The 18,254-nt window shown below is 57.6% G+C and overlaps 6 protein-coding genes and 1 non-coding gene across 7 annotated transcripts; 3 read left to right on the top strand and 4 right to left on the bottom strand.

The window, feature by feature from the left end:
• Window positions 1–1,519: 1,519 nt before the first annotated feature.
• Window positions 1,520–2,632, top strand: SCHCODRAFT_02645292 (uncharacterized protein). The gene is made up of 4 exons (XM_003026591.2): window positions 1,520–1,854; window positions 1,911–1,991; window positions 2,042–2,163; window positions 2,217–2,632. Exons 1-4 carry the CDS (start codon window positions 1,603–1,605, stop codon window positions 2,323–2,325), a joined length of 564 nt encoding a protein of 187 aa, XP_003026637.1. The 5' UTR covers window positions 1,520–1,602; the 3' UTR covers window positions 2,326–2,632.
• Window positions 2,633–3,049: 417 nt separating this feature from the next.
• On the bottom strand, window positions 3,050–3,163 carry SCHCODRAFT_t275. The gene has a single exon. It is a non-coding gene; the product is annotated as a tRNA-Arg (tRNA).
• Window positions 3,164–3,184: 21 nt separating this feature from the next.
• SCHCODRAFT_02594511 (uncharacterized protein) lies at window positions 3,185–5,645 on the bottom strand. Its single transcript, XM_003026488.3, has 8 exons — window positions 5,315–5,645; window positions 4,995–5,262; window positions 4,660–4,943; window positions 4,402–4,612; window positions 3,863–4,356; window positions 3,645–3,816; window positions 3,426–3,598; window positions 3,185–3,378 (listed from the first exon to the last, which is right to left on the bottom strand). Exons 1-8 carry the CDS (start codon window positions 5,602–5,604, stop codon window positions 3,249–3,251), a joined length of 2,022 nt encoding a protein of 673 aa, XP_003026534.1. The 5' UTR covers window positions 5,605–5,645; the 3' UTR covers window positions 3,185–3,248.
• Window positions 5,646–5,748: 103 nt separating this feature from the next.
• SCHCODRAFT_02594508 (TPR-like protein) lies at window positions 5,749–9,623 on the bottom strand. The gene is made up of 8 exons (XM_003026486.2): window positions 9,259–9,623; window positions 9,072–9,208; window positions 8,949–9,015; window positions 8,819–8,901; window positions 8,669–8,771; window positions 8,437–8,615; window positions 8,230–8,386; window positions 5,749–8,181 (listed from the first exon to the last, which is right to left on the bottom strand). Exons 1-8 carry the CDS (start codon window positions 9,497–9,499, stop codon window positions 5,948–5,950), a joined length of 3,201 nt encoding a protein of 1,066 aa, XP_003026532.2. The 5' UTR covers window positions 9,500–9,623; the 3' UTR covers window positions 5,749–5,947.
• An 869-nt stretch (window positions 9,624–10,492) lies between these two features.
• SCHCODRAFT_02645284 (uncharacterized protein) lies at window positions 10,493–11,162 on the top strand. The gene has a single exon (XM_050346427.1). It carries the CDS (start codon window positions 10,663–10,665, stop codon window positions 11,032–11,034), a length of 372 nt encoding a protein of 123 aa, XP_050197046.1. The 5' UTR covers window positions 10,493–10,662; the 3' UTR covers window positions 11,035–11,162.
• A 3,962-nt stretch (window positions 11,163–15,124) lies between these two features.
• SCHCODRAFT_02645283 (four F5 protein) lies at window positions 15,125–15,621 on the top strand. Its single transcript, XM_003026590.3, has 4 exons — window positions 15,125–15,168; window positions 15,224–15,329; window positions 15,381–15,411; window positions 15,462–15,621. Exons 1-4 carry the CDS (start codon window positions 15,162–15,164, stop codon window positions 15,522–15,524), a joined length of 207 nt encoding a protein of 68 aa, XP_003026636.1. The 5' UTR covers window positions 15,125–15,161; the 3' UTR covers window positions 15,525–15,621.
• Window positions 15,622–16,738: 1,117 nt separating this feature from the next.
• Window positions 16,739–18,148, bottom strand: SCHCODRAFT_02645270 (uncharacterized protein). The gene is made up of 7 exons (XM_003026485.2): window positions 17,929–18,148; window positions 17,801–17,872; window positions 17,605–17,739; window positions 17,425–17,554; window positions 17,219–17,365; window positions 17,135–17,167; window positions 16,739–17,078 (listed from the first exon to the last, which is right to left on the bottom strand). Exons 1-7 carry the CDS (start codon window positions 18,079–18,081, stop codon window positions 17,011–17,013), a joined length of 738 nt encoding a protein of 245 aa, XP_003026531.1. The 5' UTR covers window positions 18,082–18,148; the 3' UTR covers window positions 16,739–17,010.
• Between the last annotated feature and the right edge of the window lie 106 nt (window positions 18,149–18,254).

Below are 18,254 nucleotides of genomic sequence, written 5' to 3'. Positions count from 1 at the left end.
CGAGCATACCCTCCCTTGACGTCTCCCTCGACGCCGTTTGATCTTCTCTCCATCTCTCAACTCACTCGCGCTTCAAAATATCTGTATCGGAAGTCAAGCTTAGAAGGTGCTCAGCGTGCGCCTGCTGGCCATTAATACTCTACGCAATCACATCCGCGCCACCCTTCGCACTTGGACCCCAGTCGTCTTCCCCCTACGACTCGCAACAAGCCTGCTATATGCGATTCATCAATATGCACAAACGCTCCGTCACTTCAAGTCGTCGTAGACAGACCAGTCCCGCCAAACCTCGGAGCCTTGGGCGCATATATGCGGCTGAAATTGTCATTTCGGTCCTGAGTCAGTGCGCAATCGCCGTTCGCTGTATATTTCGCCCTCTTGTCTCTGTTGACGCTCATCCCATTCCAGAAGCCAGTCTCATAGTTACGCCGCTGTGCAGTCATCGGGATATCACTTCGAGAGCGAGAGCATAAATCACCCCGCGATTGAGGCGTACCGCCAAATCAATGCAGGCCCAATAGCAGGCTTTATCATGCGAGAAGCTATGGCTCGGGCCCAGCGCTAAGCTGTATACGTGCCATGCTGTATACGGTGCGTGAAGGCATTGTAGCAGCGCTCGGTTGCAGCAGACGTCTATGCAAGAGCCATAATCGCAGCTTTACTCATTCCCATATTGTTTAAAGTGCACAGCACTGAACGTCGTTGGGGCAACGCAACGAGACAAACGCGTGCCAACATATCTCCTGCTATATCGTGGAGATCCTATGGATCAGCGACGCAAGCTGACAGCGTGCCAAGGCCGGTTAGCTATGCATCTCTAAAGTGTTCAGTAACCGTGGCATGGCAAAGGTCTTAGGTGAGGTCTGACGTGTAGAGACTCTTATTTCTAGTATGCTAACATACACCGGCCTCCAATTGGGAAATACACCTTCTGACTGCGTAGCTAGTGAGAAGGGCCTTTCCGTTGCCGCACTCGGTGGATGGCCGTCATCAATCGGCACATCAGCAGTTGCTCAGTGCCTGGTGTTGCAGACCTCGACCTATCGCCGACTCGCAGGCGTCATGTCAGCCCTCGGGCGCATTGCCGTGGTGCGCCCGCGGCGGAGAGTTCGCGTCGGAAGTCCTTGCCCTCAACGACCAGACCTTCGACCGCAGCGCCGATATTCTTTGTTACCAGACATTGGATGGGGTCAGTGCCTTCTTCATGCGGCCAGGATGGCTGCAAGACACCGCTCTTATTGATCACCGCTGCGTCTGGGCACCTGATATCCTTGTGGCCTCAATAGCGCTTTTGGAGGCAGTGCAACATGAGGTACAAACCCACAGAGCTGTCAAAAGCATGATCAAGACAATCGAAACGACGGCGACGCCTCCCCGCTGCTCATACATTCCTGCTCGACGATGCCTGGCCCATCACTGCCGACGCTTGTTCTCTGTTGGCTTCTAGAGTCGGATCTATTGAGGCAGGTATGCCGAAGAGGCTTCGGGACCAGGTATAAATATGTACGTGAGTGCCCTCGTCGTGCTCCCCACAGTACTCCCTCGACTTCGGTTCAGTACTAGCTAGTAAACACTTCCTCTCATCTTCCCTCCCAATCCACTATGAAGCTCGCTCTCGCATTATCTGCTCTCTCTGCCGCGGTTGCCCTCGCCGCTCCTGCCGAGGAGTACTGCAACAACGGCGCCAACTGCTATGCCGGCGTGCACAACTGGGGCGGATTCATCAACTACGAGCCCTACCAAGGCAACCTCATGGATGCCTGCCGCTACGACGAGAACGCCGTCGGCGGCACTGGCAATCTGTGGGGCACCAAGGCGTGCGTCGCCGTTGCTGTCAGCGACACGAAAATTGGGGTACGTCCTGCCTTGCTCACCTTCAAGCGTCGGTTTTTCCTAATCAAGTCCTTCAGCCTGAGACCGTCCAGCATCTCGCGAGCTGCAACCACCAGAATCTCACCTGCATCTGGAATGAGCCGAGCCTCGACTACAACGTAAGTGTAGCCAGTCCCTTGGGCGCTCCATGTACTGATTGTCGTCGCAGCTCTATGCCAGCATCGTCGGTGACTGCGCCTGGGCGCCAAACGGCTGCCCTATCACCCAGCAGAATTACATCGACTTCATCTACAGCACCCTGAGCGAGATCGGGTCCAGCGACTGGCCGAGGTTCGTCGCCTTCACGGTTACCTTGTAGATCGAGGGCGCTAACTTCCCCATAGCAGCGTCGACACTTTGCTTGCCAATGGCTGGCGCGCTCTCCTCGACTGGACCCAGACGGGCGATACTATCCCCTACACCAACTTCAACGATTTCCTCCATTACGGTTAAACGACTGGACGTCGCGTTGTTACTGTAACACACGCATCAGGAAAAGCGTATGTAGGGTTTCGTGATGATTGCTACGAAAGGCCTTTTGCTATGGACTTCACGTACACTCCGGGACTATTCGCGATGATTGGGATTGTACATTACTATACCATTCGACTACCTACTTCACGATATAATGTTCTGTTGGTTTGGAGATATGGCCCCCGTGTTCGCTATTACGCGTTCAGCTTTGATCGTGCGTGCATCGGACCTCCCTCAATCGTCCATCTCGGGGCGCCTAATTTTTATTGTGAAGATGTTCCCTGCCCCCGACGAGTGTAATCTGTCCCGGCCTGGAAAAAGTGGAAGACGGCAGACTTGTAGAGTGCCGGTGGCAACGGCGAGTTCGAGCGCAACGTTGTTTCCATAGCTTTTCGCGCTCTCAAGGATCCCGACAGGGACTGGGTAAGTTGTACATGCTCATATTGAGCTAGGGTGTCTACTGCATGATGTTGGACCACGGTCATGGTGTTAGAAAGAATATTTGGGCGAGTGTGCTTCGCCCCTGTGAGATTTCGCTTCACGCGATACTGCTTGCTCTTCAGCTCGTCCTGTTTGCGATAGTGGCTCAAAAATCACGAAAAGTGCTTTCTGACGTTCATTCGATGTCAGAGAAGTCGGGGAAATCATAGACAAAAATTTCTGACCACCACAGCGGTCAGAATAAGCCAAAAAGCGTGCAACAAACCACCGGCGGGACTCGAACCCGCAACCTCCGCCTAAATTCCTAGCATAAGGGCCAGAACGTAAACGAAGCGCGCGTAGGAAAGCGACGCCATGACCATTAGGCTACGGCGGCCGTTAGAGGGGTAGGACAGATGTCAGGTACATCCCAGAATTTTCCCTGGCTTTTTACGATTTTTTCCCGCTCGAAACGAGGCGAATCAGCGTCGTAGCCTTGTAACTAGCTCTAATCTCGGTACCCAGTGCAGACCCCTCCTATCTATCAACCGTATACCATCTTCCAATAATGCCTCTGCCCTCTCCACCCACGCGTTCTTCCTAATATCCTGTCTGCAAGTCATTAGCTGCTTGTAAACGCCGCGCAACACCGAACTCACTCAGTCTTTGGGTAGTCGAAGGAATCGACAATAATCTCCCTCAACATTGGCAGATTGTCCCGACTTATGCTCAGGAAGAAAGGATCCCACTCCCGGCTTATGGTGCCGTCGTCAATATATATTTTAACGAGCTTTTGATGCGAAGTTTTGCAGTCGAGCGTCGTTTTTTCACCCTGAAATCGTGAGCAGTATGAACCGAGGAAAATGAGAGTATCATACCACAGATTGCAGTCTCAACAACATCAGGTTGGGGCATAGATCAAGAACATCCGACGTGTCCGACGAAACGTCCATGATCTTGAGTTCCTCGAGTTTGCTACCGTGTTTCTCGAAAAACGGCTTCGTGCTCTCGCCGACCTTGGAAATCCACAGAACGCGCAGGGACGGTAACCTAGCTCTAATCAGTAATGCTAGAGGACTACGAAGTTGTAACTTACTCGCAGGCCTCGAGCAGCTTGATAAAGGAATTCACGCCGGTATACCAAAGGGCCCGGAGGCTTCGAAAGCACTCGGGCGGCGGAACATATTGGCGCGTATTAATCTTGACACTGCTATGCCAATAGAACGTATGGATATTGACGAGGTCCGCAAAGGACGCCGCGGGAAGGACACCGGAGCCCATGACCCGAAAACCGCTAATCTCCACAAGAAAACGGCCCCGCTTGCGTAGCAAATTTTTGAGGGATGCGCTACTCATGCGCCCGGGTGCCACGACGCTGCCGCACACCCGCCGCAAGCTCGGGAAGTCATGGTCAGCGAATATGTCATCCGACAGCTGCACGACGGCCGACTCGGGGTATAAGCGCCGGAAGACGAGGCATTCTAGCTCGTCGTACTCGTGCGGGTTCTGTCGTATTGACTTCTCGAATTTCCGCAAGGCTGGCGAGCCGTCGATAACGAAAGTCGAGCGCATGCTCTCAACCGCGATACGCTGCTACAGTCAGCTTTATTCGTGTTGAGTTAGCGTGCTACGCACGTAGAAATCACGCGAGAGAGTGGCCACTTTGAAACGATATTTGTTCGAAGTCGACTGGTATGAGGGGGGCTTGCGCGAGAAGGGATTGAAGTCGGCCTCGTCCACGCAGTAGAAGTAATCTAGTATCCTTCTCCAAATCATGGGCTGGACCTTCCTGGGCGCCCGCGCAAGAGGACACGGTCGAAGCATTATGTCGTCGCCATCGCTCGTCCTTGGTCAGGTCAGTCACGGCTCTAGCAAGACAATGTACGGACACACTCGCACTTGAACCACACCAAAGACAGCAGTCGATTCGGCAGCTCAGGCTCGAGCTTTTGCCAGTCTTCTGTCTTGGGCCTGTCGAAACATATGACCTTGAGGTGCGGATTGTACGAGGCCAGCGGAAGCCAGTTCGGGCAAAAGAGCTTCCAGGTGAGGTTGATCGGGACATTTAGTTTTTGCAGACTGGGAGCGAGCCGAAGGGCATTTCCTAGTCCTTCCTCCACTCTATCCCAGTTGCTAAAGTACCTGAACGCTCTGGGAGGATATATCGTCACAGTATTCTGCGACATATCGTGAGCACGCGAAAACGTTCCGGGTATATGTCGACTCACCAAGGTTTTGCACCGGACGAGCATTTCGTGCACAGCAGTGTTGAGCTCGACCGAGTTCTTGTTTGCAACGCTGAGGCTGCGCGCGTTGCGCCTGTACGACGGCGTCAGAACCAGATGCTTGATGTTCATCTGCTTGAGGGCCTTCCGGATCCCGGCAGTGCTGTCCCTCGCCTCGTAGTCAAACAGCAATACGAGTTCTTCTATGTTCGGGCACTTGACGCACGCGCCGCGGACGTGATCACCAAAGCCTCCCTCCAACCTAAGCCTCCTGAGGTCGATAGTCAGTAGATACTGCATATATGCGCGCATATACCCCATACCTGACAAATTTTCCTAGCTGCGGCGTTTGTGCCAATGCGAGCTCGAGCGCTTGAGCTTGTGCTGTAGACCGCAAGACAACAGTATGGTACAGCAGCGGAGTCCCCACTCGTAGCCATCCCTTGCAGACCAGCAACAATGTCGATGTCGAAACCTTCCCGTACCGCGCGAATGGAGAGCCCGCGAAAAAGTCGTCGCCGTGATTGCCATGTAGGAAGTCCTCGTCTGGAACGCTCATGACAAGCGAGAGGATTTCCTTAAGAATTTCATCGGGAAGATCAGCTGTGGCCATATTGTGGCCTACCAGGAAAGGTGAGGGGCGGAAGCAAGCCGGCGACAGATAGGGGCGCGCCACCGTGCAGATCGCCGGACGCCATAAGTACAAGCTCAGCAACCGGCACGTCCATCAGGGGTCTTCAAGCTCTGCGGCTCCCAAAGCCTCACTCACAAAGTATGTTTCAAAGGAGTGATTCCATAAGGCAGATAGATATAGCAAGAAATAGCAACATGATATGGTATATTACAGTAGTGCATTCTCAGTGTCTTTGAGCACCCCCTTCGGCATATCCGAGCATAAGATCAATGCATAGCATGACATACATACCACCACGAAGCAGTCACTCAAAAGCAGACAATCAATCCTTCTCCACCTTGGGGGGCGAAGGGCGGGTGTTCGGCGAGCGCCGCCTGGGAGTGCCCGAGCGGCTGCGGTCGACCTGCATCCGGTCCTCCTTCTCCTCCTGCGGGCTCTTGGGCGACTGCAACGTCGCGATGGGCGGAAGAGCGATGTTCGGCGAGCTACCCTGGCCACCGCCGCCGTTGCCGATGGGACGCGGGTGGGGTGGAAGTACGGCGGGCAGAGACGGGCTCGCCTGGTACGGCTCGTGCGTGTCGGGCGAGCGCGACGCGGGCTGAGTGCGGAAGGGAATGGGGGATGGCCGACTTGACGGCACAGGAGAACGACGGCCCGGCGACGAAGGGCGACGAGCACGGGAGTCCATGCGAGGACGCTTCGGCTCCGAGCCTTCAGAACCGCCGTGGCTGGGAGGCCGCTTGAGAGTAGGCGGAGGCGGCGCGGGCGGCGACAGGGGGCTGCGCTGCGACGAGATCGAGTTGCGGTGCGACGGCGCGCGGGCGTTGTCGCTGTGGCGGCTCCCCGTCGACACCGTCGGTGAGTTGCTCTTCGGCACAGGTTCGGCCTGGCGGTACGAGCCGCTGCCCGCGGATGCGAGACCAATGAGCGCATCCGCCGCGCTCGCACCCGGCTCGTCGTAGTCCTCGTCGACGATGCGCGACGGCGGGCGCACCATGCCCGTGCTCGCGGTCGGCGATGGCTGCACGGAGCGCGAGGACGAGTTGCCGGAGCTGCTCATCATGCCGGGCGAACGCGCACCCGCGCGGCTCTTCTCCGCCCACCCTTCAGGCTTGGGCGTATCCGACCCCGACGACTTGCCCGCGCGGCGCTTGCGCTTGCTCGGGCCTGCGTTCTGGTCGCCAGACGGAGCACCGCGCTTCACAGCCGTTGGTGCGTGCGGGCTGCCCGGGCTTGGCTTGCGAGACGAGCCGGCGACTTGGGCAGCAGCCCTGCCGCGCATGCTCTCGGGCGAGCGCTCGTAGTTGGCGCGGCGGTCGGCCTCCATCGCGTCGCGCTCGTTGCCCAGGTCCATACGAGGGTCGTACCGCGTCGTGCGCTCGCGCTCGCGCTCGTACCCGGGCATCCGGCCCTCCTCCATACCCGGCGGCAGGTAGCGGCGGCTGACGCGCGCGCTCGACCGCGACACCGACCGCTGCCGCTCGCTCACGGGCGGCGACGGCTCGCGGCGCGGCGGCTCGGGCCCGCGCATCATCTCCTGCTGCTGCTGTGCGGCTTGGTTGCGGCTCCACGAGCGCACGTTGTCCATTGGAGACGAGTCGTACTCGCGCTGTGGCGTCGCGAACTGGCGGTTGGACATGACGGGCGAGCCATTGGGCGGGCGCTGTTGCCACGACTCGGGCGAACGACCGCGCACGGCGACGATGGGTGCGGGAGCCGGGGCAGCCGGAGATGATGAGCGCGAGGGACGCGCGCCTGCCGGGCGAGTGTAGAAGGGGTCGACGTGTCCGTTCGAGCTGCGAAGCTGCTGGGGCGGTACGCTGTCCCTGTTGAGCAGCGAGCGACCACCATCGCGCAGCGGCCCACCGCCGCGGTCGAGCTCCATCGGCGCGAGCGGTGTATGCGAGGGCGGGTGGCGATCGTCGAGGACGACAGGCGGCGGCGGTCCTCCACGGAACGGCGGCGACCCACTGCGCGCGTTCGCCGTCATCTGCGAAGGCGGCGGCAGCGCCATCTCGCTGCCCGGGCCACGCGAATCGGTGCGCAGAGCAGCTGGGCGAGGTGTCACGCCCGGCGGGTGCAACATCAGCTGCATCCCGCTCATGCCACCAGGACCTGGGGGAACGACGTTGGCGTACGCCGTCGGGTGAACGTCCTGCGGGCCCGGCGCGGCACCGACGCGCGTGCCGTTGATCTGCGCGTTCTTGAGAAGCTGGAGGCGCTGCGTGATGATTTGGTTCGACGGGTCGAGCTCGCTGGCGCGCGCGTACGCATCGATCGCGTCGGAGATCTGGTTGTTGCAAGACTCGTAGAGGCTGCCGAGGTCGAACCAAACTTCCGAGATGTAGGGGTTGATGCGGATGGCCCGCGAATACGCATCAAGCGCGTCCCGAAACTGGTTGATCTGGAAGTAAAGAACACCGATTGAACACCAGAAGGTTGGGTTCCGGCTGTCGCGATAGACCGCCTGTTGATACGCCTCGTACGCCTTGTTGTACTTCTGGCCAGCCATGAAGGCGCGGCCGAGAAGATACCAACTTTGCGCGTCAGAGGAATCTAGGCGATGATTAGCGCTGATAGACTCTTGCAAGTAAGGCCACATACCAGCTTCTAAGCTCTTCGTAAGGTAATGGATAGCTTCATCTTGATTCTGGAACGAGGAACCGTCCTGATGGTACAGCCAACCGAGCTGCTGCAATACCTTGGCGTGGGTGGGGTTGTCCTGCACGACGCGCTCGTACGCCTCCTTCGCCTGCACGAACTGAAACCTGGATCAGAAGCGTATCGCGTAGGCTAAACGTCGCCACTTACGTCTTTTTGCTGCTCGTGCACATGCCCAATCTGGAACCATATGTCGGCGTGCGCGAGGGGGCTTGGCGGGTTGCGAAGGATTTGATGGAAACAATTGAGCGAGTCCGTGTACTTGCATTGCTGCTTGTATATTATGCCGAGCCGGAACAGGATCTCGTTGGCCTTGTCGAAGTCTAGTTCTAGTCATGAGTTCGATATCTGAGATCTTCCTGCAAGCGCGGGGAAGACGAACCTTTATCCATTCGGAGGACGGACGAGAACGCCTCCTCGGCGTGATCAAGAGATCCATACCGGTCATAGAGTATGCCGATGCCGTACCAGAGCTTGGGGTCCTCCTGCGCCTTTGTCAGTTCATGTCGGCGAAACATGACGTCACGCGCACCTTCGGGTTTGGGAGGTTGTACAGGGCTTGCTGATATGCGGCGTAAGCTTTTTGGAGATCGTCTTGCATAAGATAGCAGTGGCCTGAGGCAAGTCAGAACAAAGAAGTACGAGGAAGTATCAGGACGTACCGAGGGCCGACCATATCTCCCCGTTTCGCTCGTCCACCGCAACGACACGCTGGAAGTACTCGATTGCCTAATCGGGAAGGCATTGTCAGGGGCCGTCCAAATCGCGCCACGAGGCAGCCATACCTTGGGGTAGTTTTCCTTGATCCGCGCGATGCTGGCAACCTGACTCAATCCCTGTAAAGAATTGGGATTGTGGCGCAGCACGCTTTCGTATGCGGAGAGCGCAAGATCAAGTTCGCCCATCTGCTCCGCAACGCGCCCTGCGGTGGAGTGAGCCACTGCCACAGCATGCGGGAAGTATGGCACGCACCGACAAGCATCCAGATATCCTCATTTGCGCGAGTCAGCTTCTGCGTGAGCGAGAGGGGAGCTGTGCTGCCGTTGACTGCGACCGCATGGGCGACGGAAGGAGAGGCATGGTGGGAATGGTGAGCGCCGTTGACGGCGACGGCGGGGGCGGGGGCGCCGTTGAGGTGAGGGGCGAGTGTGGGCGAGGGGTCGGCCATGCGGACCTCGCGGTCCTGCTGGCGCGAGACGTGGCGGTGGGACATGGACGGGCGGGGCGGGGCGAAAAGGTGGACGCGTGATGGGACGGGGTATATAAACGGGGCCGGCGCCAGGGCAGCAGGCGGCACGCGAGATCAGGAATCAGAGATCAGCGGCATTACACACGACACGGTCACTTCTGTTCCAGACATCACCCGGCGCACGGTGATGCAACTCGCCTTAGATCACATCGGGGCCTTCTCGGCATCCTGCCCGCCCCCCGCGCGCCCGCTGCTGTCATCTTGCCTTCCTCCTGCTTCCTCCCGCTTCTGATCGCAGCTGATTCGGCTCATCCATTCGCAGCCCGCCACCGCCCGCGCCCTCCCCTCATGCCATTCAACCCTCCTCATTCCAATTCTCCGTGCTTCCTTTTCCCCAATTCATTCCCATCTTGTCTCGTCCTTCCCAAAATCCACCGCCCGTGCACAGCCACCTCGTATCCATCTTTTCCTGCCGCGTGCCTCCGGGTGCCTTTGTTTTGCCGCGAATGCAGTCCTCTGCTGCCGCCATCAAGACACCTCGCTTATCGCCAATCCAAACATGCCACGGGCATCACACGTTGCCTTTCGCGCCCAAAAGGGTCTCGACTTTCGGTCCCCAATTCGAGCGACCGAACGCCCGCAACGCACTCGTCCTCGATTCCCCCGCGGCCCTCACGGACCCTGCTATATGTTCAACCTACACGTCAATCCATCTTACTTCCTCTGCCTTCTGCCATTCACGAAGTCGTACGGCTGTCCGCCAACGGTCCGAAGGTGTTCGAGGAGGCCAAGAGTGGTTGCGCTGACGTGTACTTTGCCACGCGAACCTTGATAGACTTGGACCAGCAGAGCACTCTCCCACGGTCATGATGGCATTTGATTAATTGGCCGAATCTGCAAACTTGCTTCCGAACTTCGCTTCCGCGACCGACGAATGGGTACTGATCCAGATCAAGCCCTGGCGTCATTGGATCGCGGGGGCGTTTGTCACCATGATTGGGCAACCGCAACCTGCGCATGTGACGCCACACCCACATTCCGACGCTTCCGATCCCCTGTTGCTCTCCTCCGAAATCAATTCCGCGTGCCGGACCCCTTTCAAGCCTTTCACCTCCTGACTTCCATCCAAAATAACCTCCTTTCTCAGCTCTCCTGGTCCGTTGTCAAGCGGCGCGTCTGTCATCGTCATGCGGATGCTCGAGGGCGTCGCCCAAGCACGCGTCGTGCCAATCTCCGAAGCTTTTTCCTCCGCTTTTCTCGGCGCGCTCATCCCACGTCGTCCGCGCGCCACAGCAGCGCGTCTCCGCGGTCCCAAAACGTCAATCTTTGCCTGTGTCTGTCTGCGCCCTCTCCTCGCCCTCTTGGAGCCTGTCCTTCCTGACGCCGCCCCATTGCCGACCCCGACCCCGCCTTGGTCCCTTTTCTGTCCGCGTGCCGGGGCGACCAATCTTCGCGTATTCGGCCAGAGGCGCCGCCACCACCCCTATTCCGGGCAGTCACACAAACTCTGCGTCCCTCTTCGCGTGGTCGCCGTCGGAGGCTGTCGTTCGCGAATCTGATCCTGTCACCGTCAATCGCTTTATACCGCTTTCCCATGCCCACGCGAAGTGTGTTCGACCCGGTGTCGGACGAATTTGGGCTTTTATGTTCATTTCCACGTGCATAGGACATAGGACAACGTCAAACATCTCCGTACATCTTCCCATGGCGCGACTGCGTCGGCGGTACGTACTCAGTGCGGCCATTCATACGTACCTCTAATAGAAAGCTAATCTCGCCGTCCCGCGCGCCACGAGCCTTGCTCGAGCGCTATAACAGCCTGACGGGACGTCGTCACAATTCTATGCGCGCTAAACGGTAAACGGAACCATCCATCCATCCCATTCAGGTGCCTCACGACCCGGACGTAGCGCGGCTGTGACTCACCCTAGCTCACCCCGCTAACATACGGTCTTTCAAACCCCGCGAGCCTCATGTGCCGGCACGATTCCCTGCGGCGCTTCCCAAGCGCACCATCATCGACAATGGGTCCAATTCAGCCCCACTTCCAGGGAAAAGAAGCACCCCTTCTAGCTGCTTATCGTCTACCGCGGCCCATGGATCCGCAGACAGCCACAGGGATCAACTGACCACAAGACCTGCGGAAAGAGGCGGATCGTAGCCTATGCGCGCGCATCTAATCAGATTTGGATGAGAGGGCCTCGTGCGACCGGTCTCACAGCCGCGCCTTCACAAGCACCGATGAGGGCGCGAAGGTGGGCGTTGTATACATACCCTTCATACGAGTATGCGACCACAATGAAGAGAACTCTCCCGCGCGGCGCACGAACTCAGTGAAGCATTCATCGCATACAACGCCCCTCCCCGGGTCGGCTGTAAGTTCATTCTTCAGGCATCCATCCCCGCCCCGACCATCCCTCCGAGAATCCTATACTAAATTCCTGCCTTCTAGCTTCGGGTGTTGGCGAGGACGTTTGGCACTGGAATGGCACCTCAGAGCGTCAAAAGGTACGCTTGCAGCTGCCAAACATCGAACCCCCGCATCTTCGAACCCGTCTATTGTCCTTCTCAAGCTCGACCGAATAGAGCAGGTCGTTGATCGTCGCACGCGCGTGACCCTCATGCACGTTCCGCATTGCCGGGGGAGGGAACCCTGCTTCGCGTTACGCTCCCTCCATGTCTATCTCGAGACGCGTATCTCCACTGCCTGCCCCTATGGCGTGGTGCATTGGCAGTGCTGCGGTGTCGCGTAGGGTATACGCGGGGTGGTGAAGCTGCCTGCATAACAAGTAGGGACTCGGCGCGCGCCACCCTTGCATCCGGAAGTAGATTAGGCCAGAACCTCCGGAGCGTTGTGGGGATCAGTCTCGGCGAGGCAACGCCTAGTATGACGGCGTCCCCGCGTACTCCGTGGAAGTATTCGATGTCTCGTCCGCGCACCAATCTTCGCCGAGCCGTTCGAATGGCTGGTGTCACAATCGGTACGTATGGCATGTACGGCTTCATAGCATAACTCTCGTCACCTGTATAATGGCTTGCAGCGAAATTGTGAAGGTGAAGCAGTCAAGGATGTACTATGCTCGGCAGTAGAGCCGCTAGAAATTCGGTCGTTTGCAGTACGTGCGCGCCACCCCTATCAAAATCCGAGACCATACCCATCGCGATGACACCTTCCACCTTGGTCGCCTCCTGTCGTGCCTCCCGAGACTCTCACCCGCGTGTCGCGGCAGAGCAGCGGCCCCGGACAGGAACCCGAACGGCAGACAGACGGAGGTATTTCGCTGGGCTGGTCCTTCAGCCCAAAACGGACATGTCACGTCACGCAAACGGTTCGACTTTTGGCAGACAACGATAGCGCGCCCCGTTGCCGGCGGTAGCGGGGCGTCATAGTCTGCTTGTTGTGATATACTGGGATCATTGAGTGAGTGACAGGCAAGCAATGTCGGCTAGATGCAGAGGGCATACCAGTCTAGCGCCAAACGACGACCCTGATTAGGCCTCGTCAGGAGATGCGCTACGCCCCGGTGCCGACGTTAAGCGCTGGAGAAGCGCGAGGGCATGCGCGAGGCGCGCGTATGAACCCTTTATGGCCGGGAAGCGCCGCTGGAAAGCGCCGACCGCTTAGATTGGGTAACATCTTGAGCCTGATGCGTCTGCCTCGGGCTGTCGCTATCACAGGAACCGGGGCGCGCGAACGTCAGAGGCCAGGCAGGCTGCCCGCATCGAGACGGCAGCGTGGCGACCAGAAGCCCTGGCTACCGGAGTGCGGCTCAATAGGCGGTCGAGGCCGGGGCTCGCGGTCGGAGATGGGAGGGGACTGCGGCTGATCCATCCCACGTACAGACGTCCCTTTTCAGCGTGGTGAGAGGGTGCGCGTAATTGCGCAGCTTAAGGAGCGCCTGAATGTGTACGTCAGTGAATCTGTACTTCTTGGGAAGGCTTTGACTTACGGATGAAGGGACGCAAGGCGGCCTAACGTAGCAAGACCTGCCCAAATAATGGTAGATTCAGTACGCAAGCGTAGCGTAAACCGGCGAAGATATTCGCGGCCCTGTCGAAGGATGATATAAGAGTGCGAGGGAGGCGACCCACGTTCAGCGCTACGAATGAATGATCGCGGGAATCGAACGTCTGGCAGCCTAATGAGAGCAGTGTCCGCCAGATGCTTGGGTAGGTCGTATGCAAGCCTTGCGTCAGCGTTCAGGTAGACCTGTGTCAATGAAGCGCTAGTAGATAGGGATGGACGATGTTCACTCAGCTAAGATGTTAGGGCCCTTGGCCCCGATCTTCGGATCTTGGCCGCTGCCAGGAAAGTAGCAGGTCTTCTGAGCCTATAGGAAACCACATACCAAAGTAGGACACATCTTTGCAATTGACACTGCCCCCGATAGCTTCTGAAGCGCGATAGAGCTACTGAACTGCCACCGCGGCGCAGCGCTGATGATATGATGAGGATGGATCTCGAGGCGCTTACCGTGGGCTGATGCTGACTGTGGCGTCAACTTGAACTGACTCTGTATACACCCCCATATAGCTTGAGATGGCCAATAGGGTTGCCTTCGCGTGTATCGTGATCGATATACGCCGATGTGTTGCGGGACTCGGGGAGGGAACAGTGTATAACGGGATCGTGCAATCTGCGGGGGGTATACCCTTGCTTCGAAAGGCACGTCACGTACCGGTCATGCAGTCTTGGCCATTTCGGGGATGCCCGTTGTAAACGAAACCGGAAAGCTACCGTACTATATCTCACCGGGTCTTTCGAAAATCCCACCGAAATTTCGAAACTCCCGGTAGCACCCTTCCAGATACCGTATTTCGACGCGGAAAAAAGTCAGTAGGGACCTCTGAGCTTGATACTATCCGCCTATACTTTTGTTTTGTGCGCTGGTTTGCGGTAATTGCGGTGAAAGTGGCTGGCTATGAGGGGAGCATGGTCCGATCGATTTTGATGGCCATCAAACACGTGCGTCATCCGCTTCGCCTGCGTCCTGATCCTTGCCTCCCTCCAGAGCCCATAAAAGTACCACCATCCGATAGGGGACGTCGAGAGCTTCCTACTCATCTTTCTCCGGAAGAAAAGCACCCCGTTTTGAGGGAGTTACCCGGGAGTTTCGAAGATTTGGCGGGATTTTCGAAAGACCCGGTGAGATATAGTATTTCCGACAAGGCAGGCGTCTTTAGTATGCGAGCCTTTGGGGTTCGTCTGAGCGCCACGGAACGAGTATCGGTGGCAGTAGACGGCTAGGCAATCAAGGAAGAGATGAACGCGCTATCTTCCCAATGGTAAGTTTAGTGGTAGTAGCGTATATATCGTCTAGCACCCTTCTTCCTACCTAGGGGATCGCACAAGGTCCAAAAGCTGGACGTCGAAGCCAAATCACCGTGAGCGCTTGAAGTCGCATTTACCAGTACGAATGGTCCGTACTAGGCAGGTTTGATCAGTCAAATCAGGACAGAACTAGTCGCCATTCAATAATGAGGATCAGATGAGCTCGGAGGGACGAGTGCAACGCTGCGAGCACGGTGGACCACGGACGTAACGGACAAGGCGCGCGGAATGAACGCACACTCGAACTTTCCATCCGGCGATCGCCGAAGGGTGCAAAGCGCACGTGTTTCCTCTCATTTCTGACCATCACCAGCCCGCATCGTGCACATCCCGTGAATCGGAGAGGCGTCCGCCATGACCCGTACGTTGCGCCCCCGCTAGCCCGTCTGTCGCGTCACTCATAGCGCGCACGCTAGGTGGTAACCAGCGCGAGCAGGACCGCCTCAAGGCGCAGAAGAAGGCCGCCGCGAACGCGAAGAAGCCCAAGGAGAGCGCGGCCTCTCTGCAGAAGCGCAAGGAGTCGTGCGTGTCATTCCCCTTCTACTCGTACTAGGAACTCACACAAGGCGACAGTGACGCTGAGATCCTGCGCGCAAAGCAGAAGGTGAGCCCTTTGTCGATCTGCCTCCCTTCTTCCGCTAACCCTCCTTGCAGAAGAAGGAAGAGGAGCGGGCAGCGGCGGCAGCCGCAGCGGGAGGAGGGGGAGGAAAGAAATAACACGCATGCGGCGGGCACTCCCTACCCTAGGTCGAACTCCCGCTAATTGCGCCCCACCCTCCTTCGTCCCCCTTCGATCGACGTCCCGACGTCGCATACATCCCTAATCTCGTTAATGTTCTGCTTGCTCTCTGGGCTGGCTTGGCTCTCGCTCTAATGTCTGCGGGAAGGTCGGTTCTGTTGTATGTATCTATGGTCTCCGGTGCAATCCTATCCTGTCTCGTCACGGCGATGACTGTCCGGCGCATCCCCCTCAAGGCTTCTACTAGGTCCTATCAGTGCGCAATGCAAGATGAAGGCCTTACTCGATAGCACGCTCCTAGTGCTATCCCGGTGCGCCGTCGGTTACTATTGTGGCCTACTGACCGTCAACCAGACTTCCTCCCTATTCACCAGTCCATAATGAGGGTTTACTAACATGTGCCTTCCCGTGCTAGCAGGACCATTATGGATATCAAAGGCTCCGAATGCGTACCAAACCTTGTCTGCTCAAGACCCGCATTTATTCCTTGGCTCTCGCGGGTTGATCGCAGTCAAGTCTTGCTATTGACGCGCCTATGCCTCGGTAGTATGCAATCTTTCGGACCATGCTCAGTGAGAGCTAGTAGACATCTCACGGGAAGTATCGCGAACACTAGGAAGGTCAACACATACAGTTCTCTCGGTCGCTATGGGATCCTCCCCGCCGCTGGTATTCACAAGGATCGCACAGGCATTCATTGAGCACCCCGCGTCTCTCGCACCCGGTACCTCAGCTTCTCCTAGAATCACCCGCTCGACGGTCATAGACATCGCTTCGCGCGGTCGTGGGCTCTCATGTGCTATCGCCGTCCTGAACGAGATGGAACGCCAGCTCGGCGACATCCCTCTCAGCTGATGCAACGAACTCGGACCTTGCGAATTCGATCCCCATCCGCTTCCCATGTTCGCTCGGCCTTCGTCAATGCAGTCGCCGTCTTCGTCTGCGTAACGAAGGACGGCTACTGTATGAGAGGGATGGGCTACTGCATGAGCGGCGCACGCCTCCCCGCGATCGATATGAAGGCTGCTGTGAGAGCGGGTTCGAAAGCCTGAGAGCGCATTTGACCAAGTTCGCTGACATTGAACTCGGACTGCGGTTTCGCTCGTCCTGGGCTTCGGCTTCGCGCGCAGTGAGCTTCGGTTTCGCGCGCATTGGGATTCGAGGTGTGTATATCACCCCGCGACATTGGAGAACCGGTGCTTCGACTTCCGGGGTGGGCGAAGCTGGGCTGAGAAGCAACGAGCGCATTTGGGTGGCAGCCAACGACCAACCAGCGCAATGATCAGTGACCGAACTAGAGGGGTTGCTCACACAAGTATAGCACGTCACCCACGCGAGTATAGCACATTACTCGCATAAGTACCTCAATCTGCTGGGAACGTTCATTCCCCCGCCAACCGCTCAGGCCGCTCGGCTTCCGCAAGTCGCTCAAGAAACTCGGCTTCATGAAGTCACTCGGCGCATTCAATTCCCTGTTGTCGGCCGCTTCTCTAAGATACCGTCTACGATGCCAAAGTCGATAGCTTCCTTGGCTATGAGGGAAGTAAGTCAGCTACGTGCATGGCCCCTTAGATGCCAGAAAACGTACCTGTCATGAAGTAGTCTCGCTCAAGGGCGCGTTCTACGAAGTATGTTAGCCTAAATCGGCGCGACAGCGGACGGCTGCACTCACCAAAACGCGCCAGACCCTCCGCCTCGCTCTCGTCCGGCTTTGCGCAGTGCTTCTGGTAGATACCGGTGAGCGCCTCGCGCACGCGCAGGATCTCCTTCGCGTGGATGGCGACGTCGCTGGCTTGACCGGATGCGCCACCGGACGGTTCTTGAGCATGGCATGGAACGTTAGATGCGAGGGGACGTAGGGGAGGATGGGCGACGTACGGTGAATCATGATGCTAGCGTTTGGCAGGCAATGCCTCTTGCCCTTTTCACCGGCTGCCAACAGCAGTGAACCCATGGAAGCGGCGCAGCCGATGCAGTATGTGTGTATGGGGGACGAGACGTATTGCATCTGGACGGGCATTGATATCAAGGGAGGGCTATGAGGGTTTATGGGCGTACCGTATCATATATTGCGAGCCCGGCAGTGACGCTTCCGCCGGGTGAATTGATGTAGAGGTGGATGGGTTTAGACGTTTCCTCGGCCTCGAGGAAGAGGAGTTGGGAGACAATGAGCGCAGAGTCAGTGTCTCGTATCTGTGTGTCGATGAGGTATATAAGTTCAGTATAGGCTGGAGAGAATGTATAGACCACGCACCGGTCCATAAAGCATCACGACTCGCTCCCTCAGCAAACGAGAGAAAATGTCATAAGAGCGCTCGCCCCTTCCCTAGGGAGTAGACACCTTTGTGAGTAAGAGCTTTTGTGGAAGCAGAGCGAACATACTGTCTGCTCGATGACCATTGGTACGAGGTTGGCGGACGGTGGGTCCCATTGGCCTGCCAAGGGGTGGAACCGCCGTATGCCCTTGCTGGCGCTGACACATGGACGTGCAAAAGATCTTGCTCGGAGAGCTGCGCGAGAAGCAGAAGCAAGCATGTCGACCAGCGTCCAATTGTTCGCGCTCTGGACAAAGAACGCGACTTGGGCGTCTCGAGGATCGCGTTCCAGCCGGCGCTTGCTTTCGGCATTCCGGCCCGGGCGCCGAGGTCGGCGGGATCACGTGCTGATCGCGCCACGACGGCGCTTGCCGCTTGGACTCTTGCTCCTCG

The sequence above is a fragment of the Schizophyllum commune genome (genome assembly GCF_000143185.2).
Source record: "Schizophyllum commune H4-8 unplaced genomic scaffold SCHCOscaffold_17, whole genome shotgun sequence".
In the NCBI taxonomy this organism is placed as follows: domain Eukaryota; kingdom Fungi; phylum Basidiomycota; class Agaricomycetes; order Agaricales; family Schizophyllaceae; genus Schizophyllum; species Schizophyllum commune.
Note: the sequence above shows the minus strand (reverse complement) of the source record. Positions and strands in the feature narration are given on the sequence as shown.